Source organism: Leptosomus discolor, chromosome 3 (genome assembly GCF_034619465.1).
Source record: "Leptosomus discolor isolate bLepDis1 chromosome 3, bLepDis1.hap2, whole genome shotgun sequence".
NCBI classification, from domain to species: Eukaryota; Metazoa; Chordata; class Aves; order Leptosomiformes; family Leptosomidae; genus Leptosomus; species Leptosomus discolor.
In genome coordinates this window covers 84,013,379-84,037,852 of record NC_141393.1, presented here as the reverse complement: position 1 = coordinate 84,037,852, position 24,474 = coordinate 84,013,379, and the positions used below count along the sequence as shown (strand labels likewise).

General features: G+C 43.4%; 1 protein-coding gene across 5 annotated transcripts in view; it reads left to right on the top strand.

The window, feature by feature from the left end:
• Nucleotides 1–156: 156 nt before the first annotated feature.
• Nucleotides 157–24,474, top strand: part of ADGRL2 (adhesion G protein-coupled receptor L2) — a 124,907-nt gene continuing 100,589 nt past the window's right edge. For all 5 annotated transcript variants that reach the window (XM_086462887.1, XM_086462886.1, XM_086462885.1 and 2 more), the window contains exon 1: nucleotides 157–229. In XM_086462887.1, the coding sequence (XP_086319013.1) occupies nucleotides 157–229 (73 nt within the window). The remainder of the gene's footprint in view (nucleotides 230–24,474) is intronic.

The following is a 24,474-nucleotide window of genomic DNA, read 5'->3' as shown; positions in this document are numbered from 1 at the left end:
ATTGATGGGTTTTTTTTTTTTTTTCTCCTTTTCTTCCAAATCCTCTGCTTCTCCAGGTATGAAGAGGAATAATGCAGACCACCGGTTTCGATGATGCTGGGCTTTTATAACTGGATTCATTAAGGAATACAAAGAAAATTCTTACAGGCATCAATAATGGTGTCTTCTGGCTGCAGAATGCAAAGTTTTTGGTTTCTGCTCATTATCGGCTTCCTGCAGTGTACTGAAGGTAAGCTTTAGATTATTTTTCACTTGAGTTTGCAGATGAGATGAATGGTCTGTACAATTAATTTCTGGTAGATGACTTGAAGTTTTAGGATGTCAAAGTAAAAGTATTTGTAAGATGTTCTAGGTTTAATTTATAATACTCAAATTGTCTCTTTTTAATGAAAAAAAGAAAATACATTTTTTGGTTCCGATACAGTGTGGTATGTTGAAACTGAAACGCATCATTCAGGCAGCGGAAGTGACAGTATTAATATCCTTAATTGGTAGGTGCCTTGTTTTTGGACTTCTCCTGTTTCTTCTTCTTTTTTCTGTTCTCAACAGAATGTGTAAAGATGTTAAATGTGATATAAAATAACTAAACAGTGCAAATGGAATAACTGTTTTACTTGTCTAATTTGGCTAGCTGAAAAATAAAATGGCAAACGCTTCCTTAAGATTAGAACCTTGCAAGTTAAATTTCAGGAAATAGAACCCCAAGTGCATACAGAAATAGCATCTACTTAAAAATATTTCTGCTTTTTTAAAAAAAAGGGAAAAATACTTCAGTGCTATCAGATGTGGTGTTTAAAGTAGCTCTTAAAGAGATGAGAGAGGAGAAACTTTCTTGAAAAAAAAGTTGTATCATCTATTCTTCATCTGTTTTTCTTCATAAACTCTTGTTTTATCCAGTTTGTGTCTCTCCCCAGCTGTTCTTGTGGCCCTCCGAATAGACAGAGAAACACGAACGCGTGATCAGGAGAACGTGGTTTATGAATTCTTAATTACAAATATTCGTGTGGAACTTGAGGCTATTTCTGGGTGTAATCATTTTGATTGACTAGGTTGCAGGTGAAAAGACTGGTTCAGTAATGAAAAAGCACCTCCGTGTCATCTTACATTATTCAGTAGTCAGTAGATAATATACAGGCTTCTTTGGCGCATCTGTGGCGTGATCTCACCATCTCTTAAAGCAGATATGTACTTTACCCTGTCAAAATTCTTTGGATTTTGAGGCTGAATTTTCAGAGATACTTCAGGAAAGCTGCTCTGCCTCCCCCTCTCTCTTTTTTTTTTTTCCCCAATCTATACAAAGGAAAGGGATCTAGTCCCCAAAAATGGCAAAACCCAAGAATACAAATGTAAATACTGCACACGGGCTTCCATGTTCGCCGCGTGGTTTCCAAAGCACTGATTCCGGACTAAGGCAGCTCGGGTCGTGCTGGCTGACAGGCTCGGCTGCAGCGCTGGTGGTGCGTCTGTGCGAACGTACGCGCACCTCGGGGAGCGCCTCCCGGCAGGAGCCTTCGTGAAGGCTTCTGGACGTGGCGAAGTCTCGTTTCAACCGCTTTCACAGGCAGTTTCCCCTCCTTTCCCTCTTTCTTCTTCAGTATTGCCAGGATGGGTGGGAAGATGGGCATTGCCCAGGGCACGCGGCGAGCCTCGGGTGGCTTCATCGGCGGTGGGGTTTCTGATTTGGGAGCTGCTGCCCCCGCTGCTCTCCTGGGTCTGTGGAGTCTGGGGGATAATCTCACTGGTACAGGACGGTACGTGCCGGCAGCTGGAAGGTGAAATGCTTTTCAGCCTCTTTCACAGGTAAGGAAGGTAAAGGTGTATTAGGAGAATGGAATTACGAACCTTAGGACTGGCCGGTTCGGTAATAGCTTGTGTTAATTGTAAATGCACTGCCATTGCCAAGGTGGCTGCACCAGTTCAAACCGAAGGTGTAGGAAGTAGAGGCACCTATTTATGTTTTTCCCAACGTTTTGAAACGCTCAGGATTTTAGCTGTCGCTGTAATTGTTTCAAATCCCTCCATCTAGCACGTTTTACAGAGGTTCACGTATTTGCAGTTTAATGCCATGTGGTGGTTGAGAAACATTTGAAAACAGGAAGGAAAAGCAGACAAACAGCTCCCTTTCACTGGTTCGGTTACATTGTGTGCTGCGCAGAGGGTTTGGAGAGGAAAAAGTCAGCTGAGAACTTCTGCAGATTGAATTTTTGCCGTTTGCAGAAAGCTAATTTCCATTGTCATCTGTAATATTTCAAGTTCATTTTGTTCTGTCCCTGTTTTTCTTGCTTTTAGTAGCCAGTAGCAATCTTCTGATGCTTCAGTTGTGAATTCACTTTTTTAAAGTCTATACGAGAGCTGCTTTTTCAGCTAAAAGAAACAGGGAAGGAAATTGGGAGCAGATAACAGAATCATACCAAATTAATTGTAAATTCTTAAAATAAATGAAATATTGTGGCTCTGTATACTGGAAATGAATATTAATATAGAGTTGGCTTCCAGCCACAGAAGCAAAATGAATACCGCATTATTACACTTTCTCACAAGATTACATTGCCTTCTGCTTCAGTAATAAGAGATGCCAAGTGTAACGTGCTTTAGTAGCACTTCATGCCTGGAAGTACGAGCATGAACAAAGGTTAGAATAAGAGCATCTAACTTTTGCGAGAAATAAGAAAATCTTTAGTTCTCTTGCTTGGAACTTGAGGTTTTTTTATAGAAATCCTATGTGTATACACGGGTTGTTGCAGTCGGTGGGGGAGATGAAACCTGGCTGAATTCCCTGCTGTTCTATTTCAGTGTTTCTGTACAGTTAAACAGAGAGAGAGAGGGGAAAAAAAGATCCTGGATGTGGACAAGTGATTCATTTGTTCATATAATGAAACATTTTCCAATCAAGATAAAGACTTCATTACTCTCACAGCGCCTTAACTTTAACTCACCGGGGAGTTAGCAAGCAGGCACAGTTGCGTGAAGGCTGCAGTTTTGCTTTAGTGATGCCTGTCCAAGTAGGAATCGTATCTTCAGTGGAGAAGGTCTTGGTTTTGCTCTGTTTTTCCTGGCGAGTGCAGTCCAGGTGGGGTTGCTTTTGAAGCAGACGGTTCCTTCAGGTGGAATGAACCTGGAACAGGCCAGTGCTGGCAGCTGGAGGGGAAAACTGCACCGAGGTATTATCTAGACCCTGCTGGCACGTTGATCACCAACAGGTTGTGTAGGGGCTTTGAAGAACACTGCTGTTACCACCAACAGCAAGCATTGCAGCCCTAAATAAGGAAAAACTGAGGGGCAGGAAAAAGGAGTGATAAGCTGAAGTTATGAGCTTGAATGTTAACGTTATTTCCAAAGGTATTTTTCTGCCCCTTTTTCTAGCGTAATCTACTAAAGGTATGACTTTGAAACGGTGATTTTATTAGAGACAGGCTGAAAGAACTACCTGGGAAGGGCGTTTGGATCGGAGTTGGGCAGGTAGCTGTGTGAAGACCGGCCTTGCGCCGTGGCTGGGTGCCTGGGGGAGGTGGGAGCTGCCGCCGCGCCAGCACCCATCCCCGTCCCTGTCCCATGCCGTCCCCTCGCGAACGCAGAGGGTTCACGGTCCATCCCGTGCAGTTGAGTCCCACGTCTTTACTTACCCATTCCCTACAAACTGTAGGAAAGGAATTGCTTCTGACATCACCTCTTTCTTCTGTTTTGGTTTTTTTTTCTTCCCCCCCTCCCCTTCCTAATTAGGTGAAATCATCCAACAAGTTAAAAATTATCTGAGAAAAGACAGAAAGTCAAGGAGTGAGATCACACATGCCTTGTTTCCATAGCAAAGCAGAGTAAAAAGCTTATTATGCATATTATTGGTTTCTCTGCAAGCAAGTTAAGACAGATACACTAATATGCATATGAAAAAAAGATGTCAGAGCTAAACATTCTGATTAAGGTTGGGTTTTCGACTGTACAAGTTTTGATATTTTGAGCTTTATCTTGCTTACAAAGTCCACCTTTTTGACTAGCTTCAGATGCCTTTTGTTTTTAATCTCTTCTGCTGCTTGAGAAGCACAAGTGCTTGGGAAGCACTGAAGTAATTTTCTTGGCTTACATTTTATTTTAATCAAGGTTTAATACAATTTTAATTCATTTTATTACGAATTGTTATCTGCGCGTTGTCCAAAGGAAGAAGCATCATGCTTTCATTAGCTATTTAATTCTGTTTTCCTAAATGGCATTAATGTTTTTTAGAAAAAAATCCAGTCTGTCTTTGCCTCTGAATGTACATTTTTTAATTAACGTTGTGCTGAGAAGTATAAATTCCGGTAAATTCCACTTCTGCCAACCAAGGAGCTGAGTGTTAAATGGGAAGCGGTTGTAAGTGTGTATCCAACGTTGGTGCATTTGCTAAAGAAAGGACATAATAAATACTGATAATGTGCCTTGGGCCGCTACAGAGGCGTTGGCTGTTCTGGTGAATCGCTTCAGAGCTCCCATCAAGCCACTAAGAGTGTCTAAGGCATGTGGCCCAGGTCTTCAGCAAACTGTAGAAGGACGTCGGCTTTCCTACACCTTTACTCGGAAGTATTAGTAGGGCCTTGCCCAACCTCAAAAAAACCTCGTACCCCAGACTTGAGAAGAAATGAACTTTTGTTAATTAGCAGATTTAGCTTCCACAAGGGGTGAAACCCCTTAGGGAGTGGCGCAGGAGCAGGTAGGAGCCCTGATTTAATTTCTAGCCAGGGAGTTTACCACAGCGAGAGCTCCGGGAGGCGCACAGTTAGTAGGCAGCCGCTTGGTTTACCCGAGGTTGCAAAGCCTCCCTAGGCAAACGCAGCGTCCCGCGGCCCGCCCGTGGGAGGGTCACTCTGATGAGCCTTCCCCTGCTGCGTTCGTTCCTGTCCTGTCCGCCTCGTGTTCCACGATTCCTCAGCAAACGTTGGCGTTCAGTCGGTTTAACGCGGATGATGATGCAGCAGAATGTGTCTGCGCGAAGGGCGCCGTTGGGTTTCTGCAGAAGGCAACTGCTGCGCCCAGCCCTGTTTTCTTTCCTGGACTGGGACGTGCTGGGGCGTTCTCCTCCGGGACACCTCTCCCCCCTTTTCCGAGGGCGGCGTAGGCCCAACGGGTCTTCTGAGAAGGAAATGGATCCAGACAGTGAGCCCAGACTTCTTCTGAAAGAGGAATGTCTGTTAAACTTTTCAAGTGCGTTTCCAGGTAATGGAGACTGACAGGCTGCCTGCAAAAGCCAGGGCTTCTGTACCGTGCTGGCAGTGAAAAGCCTTTCATATATTCCCTGAGCAGCGAGGTCTGCGGGGTCCTGTGCTGTACCATTACAGTTCTGAAACCAAAGCAAAACCACCACTATTTTAAAGTGTAGAAGAACCGTGTAGAAGAATGCGTGAAGCGCCATTTTAAATACTGTAACTAGCATTTATATGAGAATTTGCTAGGAAATATTAATGTAAGGGTCCTATAATTTAAGCAAAGAAAGAAAAAGTATAAATGCATAATTACTCTGAGATGAATAATAGCGTTACTATTTTGATATGCAATCTTCTTCCTCAGTTACTTAAAACCATTCCCCTTTATGAAGGGAGGCTTTGCATCTTCTTGAGCTCGGTATTCAGCAGAAAAGCGCCCCGTAACGTGTAAAACTAGACACGCAGCGTGCTGTGCTCAGGGCAGATGCTGTGTTTTCAGAGCCCTCTGTGCTGTTGCTCCACCATCCTTCGTCGCCCTCACCTCGGTGGCAAGGCGAGCCAGCAGCTGACCGCTGCCCTGAGAGGGGACTGACTGAACCTTCAGCTGCCCTGCACTCGCAGCGGTGCCCGAGGGGCTTTTCTTTCATTAAATACAAATCTGGGTATATGTTAGGTTAGTTTATTACGGTAAGGGACCTTTCCAAGAACACGCTGGCAGAATTTGGACGTATGTGTCTTTAAAAAAGCGAGTGGGATTCATTAGTATTCTGTTAGTAAATATAAATATGTCACTTATTTTTATTAACAGTTGTATTTTTTTTAAGCGTTTAATTATTTTCGTTTCTGTTTTCTGTCGAGTGGAAGAATACTGTTTGTCTTGGTAACGAGGTTTTTTATATGGCTTTAGCAGTATTTCCTGTCTTAATATTGTACTTTTAGGTCATAACGTGAAATGGAAGCGTGGCTGCCTGAAGCATCTGGTAGCAGTGAATGCCCCAGCACTGGCTTTCTTACTGCATTTACTGTCCTTATGATCAGGCTGTGAAAACTGCCAGAAAGTACGGTGATTTTAGATTTAATATGCGTTGCCAAGTTGTACAAGCACATAACGGGCTTTGCACTTGCGAGTAGATCCGCTGATGTTCGTGGTCTGCCTCTGTGAGTAACGGGACAGAGCAGGAGGGCGTTGTGTGCCTGGTGCGTGCTGTGCGGGTGTCTTGAAGGCAGCAAGCACCTATAGGACGAAAGCCCGACAGGAGGAGGACTCGGTAAGGAGCTGTGGTAAAGGTTTCATGTATGTGCCTGCTTCTGTGTTGGGGAGAGCGTTGCCGGCTGTATTACGTGAGGAAGAGGAGGTAAAGCTGTTCAGGGAGAAGTTCTCGGCGTGTTGTCCATCCACACGCTCACCGTACACGCGTTTAACAGCGCAGGGGCTCCCAGCACGTTGTTACGCAGTTGTACGTATTTATACACTGACCTTCATGGAAGAGACACTTAAAAATGTCTGGCCTTTTATAGTGCTTAATTAGGGCTCTATTGACTCATCAACATTGGTTGGTTAGAAGAATGTTTATAGCTGCTCCCTCTGCTTATTATTTTCTTTGCTTATTATGTGACTTTGTGCTTGGATCACGTGGCTCTAAAGCAGCATTTCGTTGTGTTACACGCTGTCCAGGTGTAAAATTAAAGAAAGGAAGATCAGGGAGTAAACCACACACATCCATAGCAAAGGTTCATGAATGATTTTGTTGTGCTTTCAGTTTTACGTGGTCCTTGCTGGGTGCCTGTGTTGGTAGGATCACACTGCAGGTTTTTTAGTTCTGATCGCTTCAGATTTGATAAAATTTCGTTCTGTCAAAGCTGGGGCGGCTTCAGTTTTACTCATTTCTATGGGTAATACTAGTTTATTGATTGATGGGTTGTTTGGATTGAAGTTTCAAATGAGACACGGGAACGCTGGGTATTTTTTCAATCGTCCACTTTTTTTCAGGAATACTATTTTTTTTTTTACATTTTAACACAGGATACGTTTTGTATGGGCGATTCTGTAAATGAGCCGTACCTCGAATCCAAAGACATTGTACGAGAAATTGAAGGTGCAGTTCTTCCTGATATAGCTAGGAGCTGAAAAAATCCTTTTGCTTGAAGGTGTCCCAAATTCCTGCCCTCCCAGGATGAGTCTTGCACTGCCCCCCTGGCTTGCAAAACCCAATGGTGCTAAAGCTCCTGGTGGTTCTGTAATCTCTCATCTCCCGGCTCTCTTTTGAGGTGTAAAGAAATCGAGTTGTGTGACGGTTAGCTCGGTTCGTGGGCCCTTCTTTCAGGCAGGGAGGCGATTCCTCCGTGTCCCGGTGACGCGAGGGCAGCCCGTGTAGGGGAGGTTCCCTCGCTGTCCCTCCCCAGCTTGGACCAGTCCAGGTGGCTGGGAGTGTTCCCTTCTTTGTCTTCTCTCGGTTTATGCTGGTCTAACAACCACTGATGGCTTCTCGGTGTGTAAAATGGGTGTGGGGGGAGACGAGTTGGGAAGAAAAATGCATTTTTTTTTTTTTTTTTTTCATCTGTTGCCTGAGCAACCCGTACCCGTGCGGAGCCCCGGGCACCACGTAACTTCCAGTCGTTGGACCCAGCGCTCGGCGAGTTTTACGAGGGATCTTGACGATGGAAGGAGAGCTGGCTCTCGTGTTCTCCCTCGTCAGGGGTTTTGACGTCTCTCTCAGGAGTGAGGTAGTTTTGTCCTGTTCCAGCAGAAAGTACGATTAATGCAAGGTGCTGTTGGAGCAATTTTCCTGTTAAATTTGAGTTCAGTAATTCATTTAGGAAACCCGAGAGGAAGTTGATGCCGAAACCCGATTCTTCGATCCTGCTGCGTTTTCAGTTGGAAAAGCAATGGGAAATGTTTGCTTTTTAAAGACTTCAGCACTCTGTCACATCACTTCTGTTTTAACCATCTTCTAGTGAGCTTCAGTCGGATTTGCCTGTTCGCCACTGATCCTGTTTGACTCTGCCCGTGGCTCGCTCTGCCTTCCACAGCTTTGCGCATTGATTTCTCCTTTTTCTCCCCATCGAGCTGCCCCAGTTCTTTTCTCTAACTTAGGCTTGGGGAATATTTTGTCTTTTTTTAATTAGAAAATGTTACCTTAAGCATAAAGTTAGGATTTATTCCGTGCCATTGTTAAGTTACCATTGAAAGTCTATTGGAAAAACGTGGGTTTGTGGCTTAGAACTGATCATACTTTTTAGTGGCTTAAGGTAAATATGCTTTTAGTAAACAAAACGGAACAGTTTGTTGCTTAGGCTTTTGCATCGTTTAATTTGAAACAGATGAAGCTGGCGTGCGTGGAGAGTGAAGCATGGAAAGTACTAGAGGGCAAACGGGTGGTTTGTGATGTGGATTATTACCCGTAAAGATGGATAGAGTCCACAAAACATCACTTCATGTATTAATGGACCAGCTGGAAAAAAAAATTAAATATATCAGCATAGCATATCAGGCGTAAACTGTTTGGTTTAGGCCTTCAATTCATGTCCTGCTCAGTAATAAAAAAAAATTTAAATCTTCTGTGTCTTTATACTAATGTCAAGATAGACAGAGAGGGGAGGAGATACCTATCTTCGTATATATATATATATATATATATAAAAAACATCTGTGCAAATATGTTTTTAAAAATTCAGAATACAGAAGTCTGGAAGCCAGCCGTATGTAAACTGTCTTGAAGGATTTAAATATACACAGCGTTTTGTTCTGCAGTGTAAACTGTGTGCCGACAGAAAAATGGTCGAGATGTGCTTTTAACCGCCAGTGTTTTCTTCCCCAGTTACACGATAATCTAGTAATGTAACAATTATTTTATAATATGTATTATATGTGGCAGTATAACAGTTTGCTGTATGAATTATTTTGAATTTCACTTTGTTCAGTCAGCAGCTCCTGTTACAGTAGGTAACCTTACCTCTTCGATGCACTGTTTTCTAGCTCTTGGATTTGTTACGGCTCCATTTTAACAGCATTCCTATGTTGCCTTCTTTTCACAAAAGGTTTTTTGGGGTACAAAGAGAGACTTTCTGAATATTTGCTATTAAAAGTTTGTTGTTACGTTAATGCCATTTGTAACAGACTCAATGATTCTGATTTTATTTACCTCAGAGCCTCGTCTGTTTCCATTCTTTTTAATTCTTTTTTTTTTTTTTAATTTGGCTGATACATATAAAAAAAATGATCTAGTGACAGTGAGGGAGAGAAACTTTACTAAAGACAATCTTTGGTCCAGGTATGAATGATTGTGACCTGACCAAAATTTGTTCTCGTGGTCCTGTTTCCATTTGGAGTGAGGGACCAGAGCGTGATGGCAGAGGGGAAGGCGCATTAAAAAGCGTTCAAAGATGTTAAGCAACAATAATGCTCTGTAACCGTTTAAATGACAGCAGCTGACTATTTGAATTAACTTTGTGTTTGGCTTAATTTGGGGTCCTAATTATTCCTAACTTACGTGAGTAGATTTCAATTATACAGTACTGCAGGGATTTGTAGCTAAGGCAACTAAAGGAATCATTTTACATAAAGTACTTTTGTTCAGCTGATTAGGCAGGTTAAAATGGAATGATAGAAAATGGGAACTCCTGTCTGATAAGGCCCAATGAATTGTTTCCAATGACACTACGAAGAAATAACGTGAGGAGAGCTCATTTATTGAAGATTTTGAGAATTTTTACGCAGCGTCTTTATATCTTGATAATGTAGTGTTAGTTAGCTGCTCACAAGCGAGGGATTCACGTGAGTATGAACAATAGATCTATCAATGGAATTCACATTTTTGTGGTACCTCAGGTTGGTCTTCATGAGGTGACTTTTCCTGAAAGCTTGTAAACAAAAAAAATCAGTTCTTAAAGAATTTTTTAATATTTATTTATGTCAGTTGACTGTTTAATAGGCAAAACATGCTATGTTTACTGCACCATGTTTCATGTTTTACGCATGAAAGCGTTTTTAGACATAACAACTCTCATCTCCAATATCCCATTTATCTAAAATTGCTGTTCCGTGAAAGTAATTCTCAATTATGCTACATCCTTAAGATAACCCAGGGGAATTAGAGGTGAAGGAGGTATTGGGATAAAAGACTCTGGAATCAATTTCCATTTGTATTACCCACACAAATGTATACCCTTCGTTGGGAATGCATTTTTGAAGAAATAACCTGCATAGTTTGAGCTTAAAAAGAGATTTTTTTTTAAATATATATGTGTGTGTGTGTATGTATATATAAAAACAGAGTGTACATATATGCTCAGCTGAAACCTCATTTTTATTCCATGAGCGTTTATAAAGCCATGCCTCCTAAGTTAGATCTGCAGCACGGGTAGGTGTCTCCTCTAGAATCACGGTCGACTAACACCCCTAGACTGCGAATGCGTAGTTTTGTTTTTCTCTGGGTTTTTCACACTCCTCTTTCTCGGTTTCCTCGACCAGAGCGTTGAAGGTTACCAGAATGCTTGTTCTGCTGAGTCAGGAGAACAGAGGACACAATGGCCTGTCTGCAGCCTGAACGGATGGCTCTGTTCTTCGGGCTGTCAGGTTCGCCCGTGTCCCTGGGATATACACCCAGACCTTAGTCAGAGACTTTAGGAGAGGCACTGCAGTTGTTTTCTGTGTGTGTCGTGTTTAGGGGATCAAAGTACCTCTAGTGAGGTCAGTGTAGGGCTTTGATGCTGTTTAGAGGGAGGAAGAAAAAACTCCGATGAAGCATATGGTTAGAACGTGACGGAGTAATTTCTAAACTAGATCCAAAATAAATACTTAAAAAAAATAATAAAAATACACAATAGTAGATCCTCATGCACCTCTTCCCTCCCCTCTGACAAATTCCAGTTTTCTGTGGAAAACACGTATTTTTGATCGTATTTCTGCTGTTGACATACTAACGTGACACCCTTTCAGTCGGCGCTGCTGGCGAGTTGTTTCGGAAAGTCTCTGGAGCATGTGGAGATGTGCACAGCTTCTCCGCGTCAGGTGTGGGCTTTCTGCAGTGCCAGCAGTAGGGTTTGATGATCAGGGGATGTTTGGGGCCCTTAAGTGGAGGAAAAAAAACGGTGGGATCTGTGTGTCTGCTGGAACTTGGGAGGCCAGTGTGCCAGATGGATGGGCATTTTGCTTTCAGGAGGGAGGGCAGGTCTAAATTGTGTCATTTTTTGTTATACTCTAGTGCCAGTTTGGCTCTTTAACACAATTAATGCTACTTTGTGGGACTCTTGTCATCCAAAGTCAGAGTACCTAGAGCCTGAATCTCCTTGATTTGGTTGTGAAAGGTGGTGAAGGGTATTCCAAATTGTCTGCAGGAGCTTAAAAGTGCGAATACGAAGACTGTCCTTGTGGCTTTGTAAGGGTGTGGTTAGGTAGAGGTCAGAGTTGGATTTGACTTCTTGTCCTGCGGAGGGAAACGAGGTTTTTCCAAGGGACTCGTTTCCCAGGTAAGCTAGTCCTTTTGAAGGTGCTTTAGGGATTTGAGATGGCGTGTGCTTTTACAGGAACGGGAATTGCCGTATGATGTCTCGGTCCTGCTCGTTCAGATTTTTTTTCTTTGGCTGCTGGTCAGTGTTGGAAGCTTCAGAAGAAGGTTCCAAAATCCTAAAATGCCCAAAGGAGCCTGCTTACAGGGGCCACTTCTTAATTCTCTGCTGTCGTTGGGTCCCAGTAGCTATATCCTGACTCATTGCTTAATTACTTTTTTTAATATCCTAATTTTTTTTTTAATACCCTATATTTATATTTTTAGCTTGGAGTGCGTTACTGTGGTCATGAATCTTCTTGCCTTGCCTACTAAAAAGTAGACTTTACTTTTTAAGGACGTTATCAGGGAGTAGATTTCTCCACTTCTCTCACCCCGTTTCTGGATCGCTTAAGGAGTACGTTGAGTAACACCGTTGCCTTGTAAACCTTGCCATCCTGTTTTCTCTCCCTCCATCCTCTCCATCGTCCTTTTCTAATGACCTAAGCCACCCCGCGAACCTCAGCTGTGCGGAGGAAATCACTCAGCTTCTCTGCATTGTCTTCCTTAGCCTTAGTTGGTCACCAAATCCAGCAAACTCGTCACTTCTCACACAAAAGTGGGCTTCCTACTTTTGTTGTAAGAATTTCTGGTTATGAAATCGTTGGAAAACCTTCTGGAAAAACACCTGTGAGTTCAAGATGTGCACAGAACCTCAGCATGGGAAAATAGACCACAGAGTCCGGAGTCAAAACCAGTCGTATTTTGCTGGTTGGGTTAACTTTATATAGTGGTACAAGTCATAGTGCCAGATACTTTTCTTTAAATTTGCAGCAGAGTTATAAATTTTGCTATATCTAATTGCAGCAAACTTTTTCTGCTCAGCAGATTTTTCTTCTTGCTGAGAAAGTAGTGTGTTTATATGAATAATGCCTGGGCATATAAACTCAGTTTATGGCTGTTTAAGGGCTTGTAATTTTCTCTTTAAAGTCAAACTTACTTTTTTATTTTTATTTTTTAATGAAAAGATTTTATGGCCAACACATGCCCCATGAGAAAAGAAGAAGTTACAGATGGTCCAGAGGAGAGGGTCTGCTTCATACATAAAAATTTCATGTCAGCATTTCAACAGAGCATTTTCTTAGGGTATCTGTGTTACCGCTGCCACTCTCACATTGACAAGCATATGGGCTGTAGTGCTGAATGTGTAAATTGAAATGATCACATCTAGCGTTTCCCTCTACCAGGTGCCAGCTTGCTGCTGCAGCTCGGCACTTAATGTCGAAGGAGGAGTGCTAGGAATGGTTCCATTTGCTAATTACCTCTTATCTCCCGTCTATAGTCCTTGGGCAGACAGCTTACCCAGGTGTTTTTGAGAACACCTCTCTGTACAGAGCAGGGTTGCAGGTGGTCCTGGGGTGACAGGACAGTGTGCAGAGCACATCAGAAATCTCCATCCATCTGTATTTGGGCTTTCGGGGGTTTTTTTTAAACTCTTCGGTGAAGAACAGAAGACAAATTTGAGAGAGTTTTTCTGTCTTTATAAAAATTTGCCGGCGTGAAAAGCAGAAGACTGCTGTTGCCCAAGGAAAACGTGTGCATGTGTGTGTTAGGTCAGAGGTTTTTTGATAACAAACCTGATTGTCTTGTCTTGTGATTTCAGCAGAAAGGAAAGCACTTACATGCCAGTGAGAGTTTTGCAAGGACCTGCAAGTTAAAATAAATAGAATGTGGTGGTTTAAGGAAGTGGTAGAGCCTAAATTGCCTTTCAGTGCTCCTTTTCCAGGATCCAGTTTAACAGGATTATATAATTTTACTAATACTGCTTTGATCTGTCATTTATACAAAAAGGCAGGCTTTCCGAAGCGCTTGCCTTACATGTTCTTTTTTGGGCTAGACTTAATCACTTGCAGAACTGATAATATTTTCTCATTCTTTAAGAATTCGTATTACAGTCTTATGCTTCAGATGACTGTGGTTTGAGTACGGAATGGTAAAAGGAACCTTTTAATTCATAATCCCGTAATTCAGACAGCTAAATTGTGCCTCCCTTTACCTGATATTTATTAAAATGAATCCAAAGAAACTTCAGAAGTGCTGATGTCATCCAGTTGCCCTTTCAGGCTTCTTTAGTGGTGTTTATAGAATAGATGCATTCCTTGCGATGAGCAAGTGCAACATCTGTTTCTTTACCATTTCTCCTTGCATTTTTCCCCACTTCCCATGAGAGTTACCGGTTCCGTTCTCGGGCACGCCGCGCAGTCCAACATGCACCATGTGCGCTTGAGCGTCTCGGTTACGTACGCAGGCCCACGGCAGTTTTATTAGTAGTTGCACCTTCATGCTCATTTTATTTCTTGCCTCTGGTTTGCAAGTTAATATTTGCTAGCACTCAGGAGTTGCTATATAGCAACTTGTGAAGTTAAAAAAAACCCCCACACCTAAGCAGACAAAACCAAGAAAAAACAAAGAAGCACAAGAAAAAAACAAGCAAAAAAAAAAAAAAAAAAAAAAAGGCAGCCTGGTGGATGACAATGCCTTTGTTTTGAATTGAAAACTCAGACCAGAGTTTGGAATCCTGATGAAGAAAATTTAGTTACTAACGATGCGCTCTCGAGCACCGGTTATGAAGAGAATGAATATTTTAATGCCTAGTTTATCAATAAGTACAGAATCTAGCAAATCAACAGGTAGGTTTTCAGCTGGCTTGAAAGTGACTCCTGCCATCTCTTGATGCACTCGCGTTGAGCTCGTGCTGCTGCGTGATAACTTGTGTTTAAAACCGGTGCATTCAAAAGCCATCAGTATTGATCCCAAAGCCCATTTTAAAGGACCTCAGTTTGTTTCCAAGGTTAATTCTCATGGGGTTCTGTGAGAACAAATCCGTGCAAATCTCTCTCTTCCTCTCCTTCATTTCCATGTAACCCGTCTGCCTTGCAGTTACAGCAAGAAAACAAGGAGGTTCTGTTTCAACAGCTAGAAAAAAAAAAAATTGCCATTTCGTTATCACTTTGGGTAGGAGTAAAAGAGATCAAGGTAATAACTCTGGTTAATACGTGGGGGAAGGCTGACAGTGGTGTGCCTAACTTCCCTTTCAGGCAGGGAGAACGAGGTGCTTTCAACACCTTAAAAAATACAGCGCTTGGTAAGAAATTCTCCCTCACCCGGGAGATGCTTCCTCACGGCTGGGTGAGGTTCCCTCTGCCTTTGCTGGGGTTGGGAAGCCTGATCGAAGGCGGGTCGCCCTGTCGGCGCGCGCAGGTTACGCTGCATCGATCGTGGTTTCCCTTGGCTCTCGCCGTGGCCGTGTTCGTCCCCTCGGAGGGGCGCTGGGCTGGGCGGCGGCGGCTCGCTGCGGGACCAGCTTGGCTGGGCTGGGCCCTGGCCCTGCCGAGGGAGCACCTGAGCGGGTTGGCTGAGCAGCACGGAGACCTGGAGCTCGGAAACCTGCCCTTGAGCCACCACCCGCCCTGCTCGCTGGGACGTTCCTCTTCCCTGCTTCTCCATCTGCCGCAGAAGTTCCTGGGGGAGACAGGGCAGTTTTGATAGTGGAAGAGAGCAGCTATGTGCATCCATTGAGGTTTATCTCCCCCCCTGCTGAAGCCTGGGCTTGTGTCAGCAAACTCGTTCTAAGTAGATTTCCTCATTAAAAAAGAAAAATGTAAAAAATGGCAGAAAATTTAAAAACCACAAAAAAAGTAGCTTGAAAGCCTGGGAAGGTGTGCGGTAGAGTGTAGCGCAGCTCTCCGCTGCACGGTATCCTCAGACCGTTTGATGAACCGTTAACTTCTAGTGCTGTTGTGTTAACATTTCTTCATTTTATAAATGAATAAATCATGGAGCGAAAGGTCAAGTTACTTGCCCTAAAATACAGCGGGAGTGAACGCCAGAACCTTGATGAGCATTCAGAGGTCCTTTCCTCTCAAACTAAGGATGCTAAAGGAAACATGATTTTAAAAATAAATTAATGCTTACAGCCAAGTCATTTCCTCTGGCATCTGTTGCATAAAATATACATTCACAGATGAACAGTTTTGACTGAAAACTCAGCAGGTACCAAAAGGATAATTATAAATATATGTCATTGTGTCTTTTTGCATCTTACAGGTGGGAAACTGTCCTGAGCCTGTAGTCCTGAAAGGAATGAGTCAAATAATACCTGAGTGTGCAGTTAGTCTACGCAAAGCAGAGCGCCTTAAAAATCAGTGTGTGGGTTTTGATGTAGCGGATTAGGTCTTCCTGGTCTCTTTGCATATCTAAACTATTGGCGATGCGTGTTTCTGGGAGTGCCAATCTAAAGTGAAATAAATATTCATGATAATCGGATCCAGCTCCCTGAAATGAATTTAAACTTTCTCCATGTGCTTAATCTGTATTGTTTTCTGTCTCTGAGTTTGTAAGGCAGCAATTCAGCAAGCTCGGAGAACAATTAACTTCGCAGAGAATTTTTTCAATCAATTAACTCTGATTTAAATCTTAATCTGATTGTGGAGGTAGAAACGTCTGGCTAAGACTGGCGCTTCCTTGAGGTGCTGCAGCAGCAGCAGCCCTGGCCGGTTTGCCCCGGGGGCTTTGGGGGCTTAGCGGGGGTATGGGGGTTTCTGGCTGAAGTCAGTCCCGCCGCCGAAAACGGGGGTGCTCCTCCTCCGCCCCAGCCCTGGCTGCCGGTTCCCCCTCTCCCCGGTGGGCACGGCCGTCCCCGTGCTGACCGGAGCAGGGGCTCGGAGCCCATCACGGTGCTGGCCTGGACCCGTTCCCAGCCCAGGGGCAGCACGAGGGGCTGGATGTGGATGGGGCCACGGAGGAGGACGTGGGGCTCCTACCCCTTGGTGTGGCCACGCAGTTTAACGACGGCTCAGACCAAGTCTGAAACCATTCCTGCAGTCCCCTGTCGATGTCCTGGTTGCTACAAAGCTTCAGGTTTTGGTCCCAGGAGCCAAGTGTTTTTAAAAGTGTTGGTGTGCTTAGAGGTGGAGGCAACGGCTTCATCGCAGGTGCACGCGATGGGTCCTTGGGTGTGAGGAAAAGTGTGTTCATGGATGCTGCTTGGCAGCTGTCTGCGTTTTGGGTGCCTAAAACGCCGTCAGGGGAGACGATGACAGTGGCGGTTTCCAGCTCTTGTTTCTGCTGAAGTGCATTGACCCGAGGGAAATGGGCAAATGGCAAAGACAGAGCAGCATCTCGCACCTAGGGATGTATTTCAGGCCTCGGAAGAGCTCCTTTACCTTGTGCGAGGGGTCACTTCTTTAGGCGGCTCCTAGACCCGGAAAAACAGGATTTTCAGAGAATACCTCCAGGCCGGGTAAGGCCCCAGACCTTTTAACTCCGGGTTTTCATTATAATGCCTTCCCCGTCCGGGCATGAATAGGCATCTGGGAAACTGATCTCTCACCCCAAAATAGCCTGAGCAGAAAGGCAGATCAGCCATTTCTTGTCTTCCTGATACTTGTAGCTGTTTCATAAGTTTTACTGGGAGATTTATGAGCTCAGCTGGGATTGATCATGTAGAAACAAACTGAATTCAGAGAAAACTGGACACTTTCACAAAACCATGATTTTTTTCTGTCCTTTCCAAAACTCATAGTAGAAAAAAAAGTGCCTCTAAATGAAAGAAATGGGAAATATTCATAGTGAAATATTTTATCTTGGAAAAAAATTAAATTACCTTAAGAGTAATGTTTATGGCATCATATGTTAAGCAGTAATTCTTAAAACGATGAAAAACTTCAAATAAAATTTCAGTGTATCATATTAAGCAAATTCAGTTTCTATATCCTGTAATTAAAACTTAATATTTGTCTTCAGTACTACACTGTGTTATGTCTTATAACTACAATATAATGATTATTGGAAAGACAGGTTTGTTTTTCCCTTTTTTTTTTTTTTTTGCTACAATACGTGTTTCTTTTGGATCGGCTTTATACCATCAGAGCTATGTTCACAGACCGTTGGGAAGAATTGATGTATATATTTAGGGGGACAGAGGTTGAGCTGTAGAAGTAAACTCTTGCATTGTTTTCATCGTGCTGGTGTTTCCTATGGTCAACCTGTAATCTCCCTTGTTACTTCAACAACCAGAAAGGGTTTAAACACGTTGCTGTGCAGTTCAGTTCTAAGTGTAGTTGTCACTGCTCTCCCGTATCTTCTCATGGTTTATTCACGTGGAAAGCTGTTGGTGCCAAGGCACGGCATTTTTAATGTGCAGGTTGCCCTGCACATGCAGAAGAGGCTGGATTCGTGCAGAAGGCAGTAGATTCCTTTGGGACGCGTAGGAAATATTTAAAACAATTCAAAAAGAAAATCTTGCTGTTATTTTAAGGAACACGGACTGTATTCTTTCACCTCTTAACACGGCATATTTTCTGTTATTGGAGCTTAATGGATCTGAATCTGAACAAAGAAATTGGATGTTACAACAGTACCAGAAATCCAGATTTGTTGTATTTGGTGGTTTTGCTTAAGATTCAGCTGGAGGGAACTGCATTTTGTGGTGACAAGACTCCCAAACTGATACAAACCAGTACTGGTCAGTAATCTGGAAAAGGCATTCTAGCTGCTGGCCGTGATACTCACATGTTGCATGTGACCTCCGTAAAGCACAAAAAAGGCGTGAGGTAATACAGTAACCTGTGTACGTGTCGAATGCTTCTAAATATTTAAGATTTATCATCTGGAGTGGTGCATTACAGTACATCTTGAATCTCATTTGAATGAAACACGACTCGCTGGGGCAAGGAGAGCGGTGTCCTACTGAAGTGCGTTGGTTTAGAGTAAGTTTTTACTCCAGAAAGCAGGAGGGAGAAATACCAGCTTCCACAGCCCTGTTTGGTATGACTAGTGCTGGAAACTGTGAAAGGCAGAGATGCCCGATAGGAGACTAAGATACTCCGCTTTGATGGAAGGGAGAGGAAGGTAGCCCTGAGCGAGTGCTGCAAGCAGCCCTGGGGGGACTCCATCGTGCACAAAGGAGCAGAGGAAACGTAGCTGCGAGTAACTCCGAAGCAGGGGAGCGATGGGTGGAGGAGGAGCTCGACAACCTGCCAAGCGAACCGAGGCGGCGCAGGAGCTGGGAAGGGTTTCCTTGGGAAGCGAGCTCTACGCTTCTGCCTTCGTATCTTACCTTTCTTTCTTGGCTCTTCCCCGTTTTGTCGTCGAGGTTGTGTGACCCTTTCACACTTCTCAGCGTTAAAAAGCGTTTATCTACTGGACGTGTACAGGGGGGTGTGTGGGACGTGGGGCTGGCAGCAGTGGGATGCGTCCCCTGCGAGGCAAGGTGTTCTGCAGGGTGGGGAGAAGAAAATACTTCTAATGCAGGAAAAGCTGCAGCCTCTCGGTCCGAATAATTGTGGGCCAGAGGCATTTGTAACGAGGGATATGCAGTTTCCCACGTGGAACGCTAAAATAACGAGAAGCAAGTGTTGTACGGATTTCCTAGTTAATTTTTGTGAGGTGGAGAATGTTTGGAAGGTGTCTGAGGGAGAAGGCCCACCCCAGGCTTCTCTAGAGTGGTGTGCTTGAGTGCAAAAAAAAAAAAAACCAAACAAAAACCCAAGGAAAAACATTTAGCCAGGTGAACACCGGGTACTTTTAAACAAAGACTAAAACCAGCTGAATTACCACTACATCAAACTACTCGCCTGCAATGTTTATTTTCTACACTGTAGCTGGTCAGATTTGTTGATGCTATAAGGGATTAGAAATGGCAGCGTGGATCTTGCAGCTCTCTGAATTGGGTTGTTAGCTGTAATAATCTCATGAGAGATCTGAACCCTCTCCATTCCTTATCGTCTCCAGGAGTTCCATTTTCTTTCTAATTTCCCCTTCAGCTGTTGTTCTCCCATTTCTGGCTTGTCTACAATTAAAAACAGAAAAAAAGTTTTTAGAACTCACTTCTCGTTAATCCTTTTCTTTTGCAGTGTTTCCCCTTCGGGGCATTTCTTAATCTCCCAGAAGCATCAAGGCATTTCAAGTTAATGTTGGTTTAGTGGCCGGTCCGGCTAAGAGAGCATTCTTCAGTGCATGTTCTCGTTAATCTTTTTTTTTTTTTTTCCCCCCCCTCCCTTCATCCGGGAGGATTGTGGATTTCTGGAAAGGTTTGGAGTTGAGGCTGCAGATGTGTTCAGCTGCTAGTCTCTGCCTCCCACCATCCTTCCTTATTTCCTTGCCAATTCAAACAGCACTTTCCAGATTTTCTTAATGAAATTCAGTTCACCTTACTCAGCCTGAAGTGAGTAGTAGAGGGATGTATTAATTTAACCTAGAAACTCGATCTGTGAGTTATCTCAGCTCTATCAGCCTAGGTGCTTGTTGGGACTTGGATCCAAGTCACAGGAATGAAAATTTCTTGCCAGAAATTTTAACTGCAGTCTCTAGGCATAGCTAGCATTGTCGAAATATGAAAGAATTAAGTTGTCTCGTTACTTGTCACTTTGCAGAGGTGAGAAGTGTGTCAGCACCTTCCCACAATGAGTAGAAGTATTTAAGATTAGGGTGGGGTTTTTTTTCTTATTACTTAAACTTAATCTCTTCCCCAGGTGCTTACTATTTTTTGTCATCTTTGCCTGTTTAAGACTTCCACTGAAACAAATAAGAAGCTGGGGGCAGCACTTGGCCCTTGGGAAGTGTTTTGCTGTAGGGTCTCCACTGCTGTGGTACAAGTCTCATAATTTGAAATAACCTGCTCTGCATTTTGAATCATAAGAGAAGCGAGCAAAGGGGAGGGGGGGGGGGGGGGGAAGACATGGCTGTGAAGTTTTTTTTCATCTGTATGGAAAGTGTGGTGTTCTCATTAAGATTGTTAACGCAGTCAGTAAGGAGAGAACCAGGCTGAAACAAAGATACGTATCAGTAGAACTCAGAATAACTGGCATCAAGGCAGTAAAGGAAAGTTATCACAGAGACACAGTTTATTTTTAAAAGTAAGGCATCGAAGTTTTTGTAAAATTGTGATTTTCACTTTGACATAACTACCCATACTTTACCAGCATTTCGGCGAGGACGGCGTTTCCTGAAACAAACCACACCGTTTCTACAGGCTGCTGAAAAGTCGACTCTCAAATTATTCTGACTTCAGCGGTGTGAATTACATGTAGAAGCAGAGCCTTTAACATGAAATGACTGCAGCACCGGCGTCATCTTTCACCTCCTTTCCCTCCCCGGTCTCACACTTACTCCTTCGTTTCGAAAAGGTCATATCTCTTAGTAAAGAGAGATGGTAGATGGTCTGGTACATCACTACCACTAACAACAGCAGGGAAGGACAGAGAAATCTCTGTTACGAAGAGTTACCAATACTTGTTGCCTTCTCTGTGTTTCAGTTGTTATTAATTAAATTAGCAAATCCTTCAAGTGCTGAGAGTAACAGAAAACTGAGATTATACTCATTTGCGATTGAAATAAGCCAGCGTGGCCACTTAAAAAAGCATCCTACCCTTCTCCCCCACCCCCGGGACCTGTTTCCAGCTTTAGTTTGCCCCTCCCTGCACAAGTGCGGTCGGAACCTGAGCGGTGAGGCAGCTTGGGTGAGCCACTTGTGCTGGTAAGAAGGAGAAAAGCACACCGCAAAGCACCGAGCCGCAACGAGGAGGAGCAGCGAAGATGAAAGCCAAACTTATTTTCTTTCTTTCCCCCCCCCCCCCCTTTCTTTTTTTTGTGGCGATGCTCATTTATGCCATTTGAAAAGACAGCCGTGGTCTTTTTAAACTTAGTTTGTAGTTGGAGAATCGCGTTTTCCCAGTGCAACAGGATATGAGAAGGCAAATGGAGGGATAGAACCCATGATATTTTTTAGTTCAGCTTTTGGGAGGAAATGAGAGATTTTTATGACCCTTTTTATTTAAGGAGAAAAATAGAACCCAGGTTGGATTTGATGTTATAAGTATTCCCTTGCTTATAGTTTTGAGGTATTATCAGTTTTTATAGGTGGATTTAATTTCCATGGAGTAAAATCGGTGCTAATTTCAACATGTGGCGGGCTACTGTAATGTTGTTTCTTTTGCTGTTTCACAATTTCTTTCTCTGTTCTACTGCTTGATTACTTTTATTGTAAAACCCACAAAACAGCTGGCATAATGCGCAGATTAAAATTACACTTTTACAAGAATGATGAAGTGTTAAACTACTTTCGCTCTGACATTTTGGGCAGCTAGATTTTAATTATTTGACTGAAGTTGTTAATTCAGCTCAATAAAAGCCGTATCCACATGACAGATGTAGATGTCGGAATGCCACAAAGGGTTCCCTGTCTTTGATTAGAGGTGTTGCTATGATGTTAAACCCAGATTACAAGAGCATCTTAAATTCTATTGATTCTGTCATCCTTCTTTCTAATGTGCTGTTCAAAATCAATGCTTAAAAAAAAAAAAAGAAAAAAAGAAAAAGATGAAGAATGACAGTGTATCCCCCCCTAGACCTGGTGGTTTCTCTGTAAGTCACCAAGAGACAGTCCCCACGTCTTTCGGTCAAGAAAGAACTCGACGAAGCAGGGGTTTAGTCCGACTCGGCTGTCTTGCTGTAAGGTCCGTGTTGTTACCTGTGCTTCGCCCGTCTTGGGGCGTTGTATCGGGGCACGTGCTGGGGGATGCAGCGGTCGAGCGTTATTCCCCATCAACAGAGCTCGAGCTACATCCGACCGGAGAAACTGTCCAGAAAATCCAATACTGCCGCTGTTGGCGTTAGCTTGGCTGCTGCTTACGTGTGCCGCAGAGGAGCTTCCAGAGGGGGAACGCGGTCCTCGGCACGTTGTGACTAGTCGGGAATTCGTGAGTGCTCTGTGTTCTGTCTTTAAGGCTTAGTCCTTATGACCCCCAGCCTTCAGTCATTCCCTTTCCAGTACCGTGCTCTTCTTTTCTCAGGGAGACAACAGTGGTGATTCCTCTGTGCAAACGGTACAGTTCTTCATGGCAGTGTTCTTGGAAAAAGAATGGGCGGTGCGTTAGGAATAAGGAGAGGGCAAAGAAAGAAAAAGGCCATCGGTGTTTACGGAAGCAATCCTGCAGAGAACAGGTCAAAGTGGCTGAACCTTGTCCTTTAAGTATGTCTTCCAGCGTGTTGCGTTTGAACCTCGAGGACAGAACCTTCTGAGAAGTAGCAGGTGAAGGCACAGCTTACGGGACAGCTACACCTGTCAGCGTAGGGCTTTGGAAGGGAGAAGGGTGGTTAGGAACTGCCCCAGCTACTGCATCGAGCAGAGCGTTTTAAAGTATGTGGTTGTACTCTTTGAACTCTGTATCCTGCACAGAAGAATATAAATTGGAACCAGCTCTTTTTCAGTTCACACTATCCTGCTTAAGAGTAAAACATTTACTGGTTTGGGTTTTTTTTTCCTAAAAACAAATAACAAAATGGGCATGCTTAACATTTTAATCTTTCTTTTACATAGGAATTCTGCAGAAACATAATGTAAATGCTATGTACTGTGACTTGGCATTTATTGCATTTCAAATTTTATGCCTCAAATGGATGGCTTAAATAGGAATTAAGACAAAATGATTTTTTTTTTTCCCCTTCCTCATTTCAGTAGTTGCTGGGAAAGAGGGAATAGTCTGAAAACACCGTCTTGTAATCATGAATGAGAATGAGTTATGCGGAGTAGCTGTGGAGGCCATTTAGTATTTCAGAAGCACAGCAGGGGAGCTTTTTTAAAAGACATAATTAAAAACAACGGATGATATAGGCTGTTATGGATCTTAGGTCCCAGGCTTCCAGAATAATTTAAGTTCCTCTGAAGTACCTCTTGCTGTGGTTGCCTGTTGCAGTCGTGCCGTACTTCCCTTTAGCCAGTGCCTTCGAACGGGGAGATTTCAGTGGGTCGCAGCTGTGCTGGTCACTTCCATCATGTTTTGGTCAAACGTTGTTTGGTTGGGTTTAGACAATAGACCTTTTGAGAGAATATTTGAATAACATTCGTGAGCTTCTCTGTGGTGAAAAACCTCACCTTAACTAGGAGAGAGCCCCCAGCGTACCAGTGTAGGCGAAGTTCCTTCTGTTGTTAGAAGTGACAAAGTTGTTCCACTGACCAACAGTGGGGTTTTTTTTTCTTCGCTAGTTACCAGGTTGTACGTGAATTGTTTACAATCAGCTCTGCCGCTTCAGGCGCAGAGCACCATGCCTTAAAACAATTCTGCATAGCCACACAGGGCTGTGTCTTAAATTTCGTTGTAGCATCAGCAGTTTTTACTAGGGACTGCAGTACTTGGAGGAAAATTTCGTTGCCGCTAGCAGTGAAGATTAATGTGCGTCTTTGACAAACAGGGAACGTAAAACCAAGCGTAGCGTTTTCAGTGCTAGAACGATATTCCTGAAAAATGTTAAATAGGGTTTTGACTTGAAACCTTATTCTTTCCTTATTGCGGTATTGATCTGTAATCATTATATACTGTCCTCTAAATTCCAGTGGCAGATTCACCGCTGTAGACGTGGGTCAGTAACGCTGCGACGCCGACCACTGGCATCTTTAAACAGGATATTGTCTAATGCAGTTTATAGCTTCATTCCCTGTGCCATTAAATAAATAAAGCATTCAGTGTGTGCATCAGTGCCATCAAGCATGAATACCCTGGTGGACTGGGAATTAAATGCCAAGTGAGGGTCAGAAGCAACAAAGGCTGAATAACACTCGGCAAATGTATACATATTAGGTAAGGAACAGTGCCCCTGATGCAGAAGAAATCGAATAAGCACCTTGCGACGTCTAGATGGAGCATAAAGGCTGCTTTTGTTTGCCTGAGCTGCCATCGTTGACCCAAGTGGAATATTCCCTTATTGAATGAACTGAACGATAGTTTATTACAGGGGAAAGGAAATCTTGGGATCCCAAA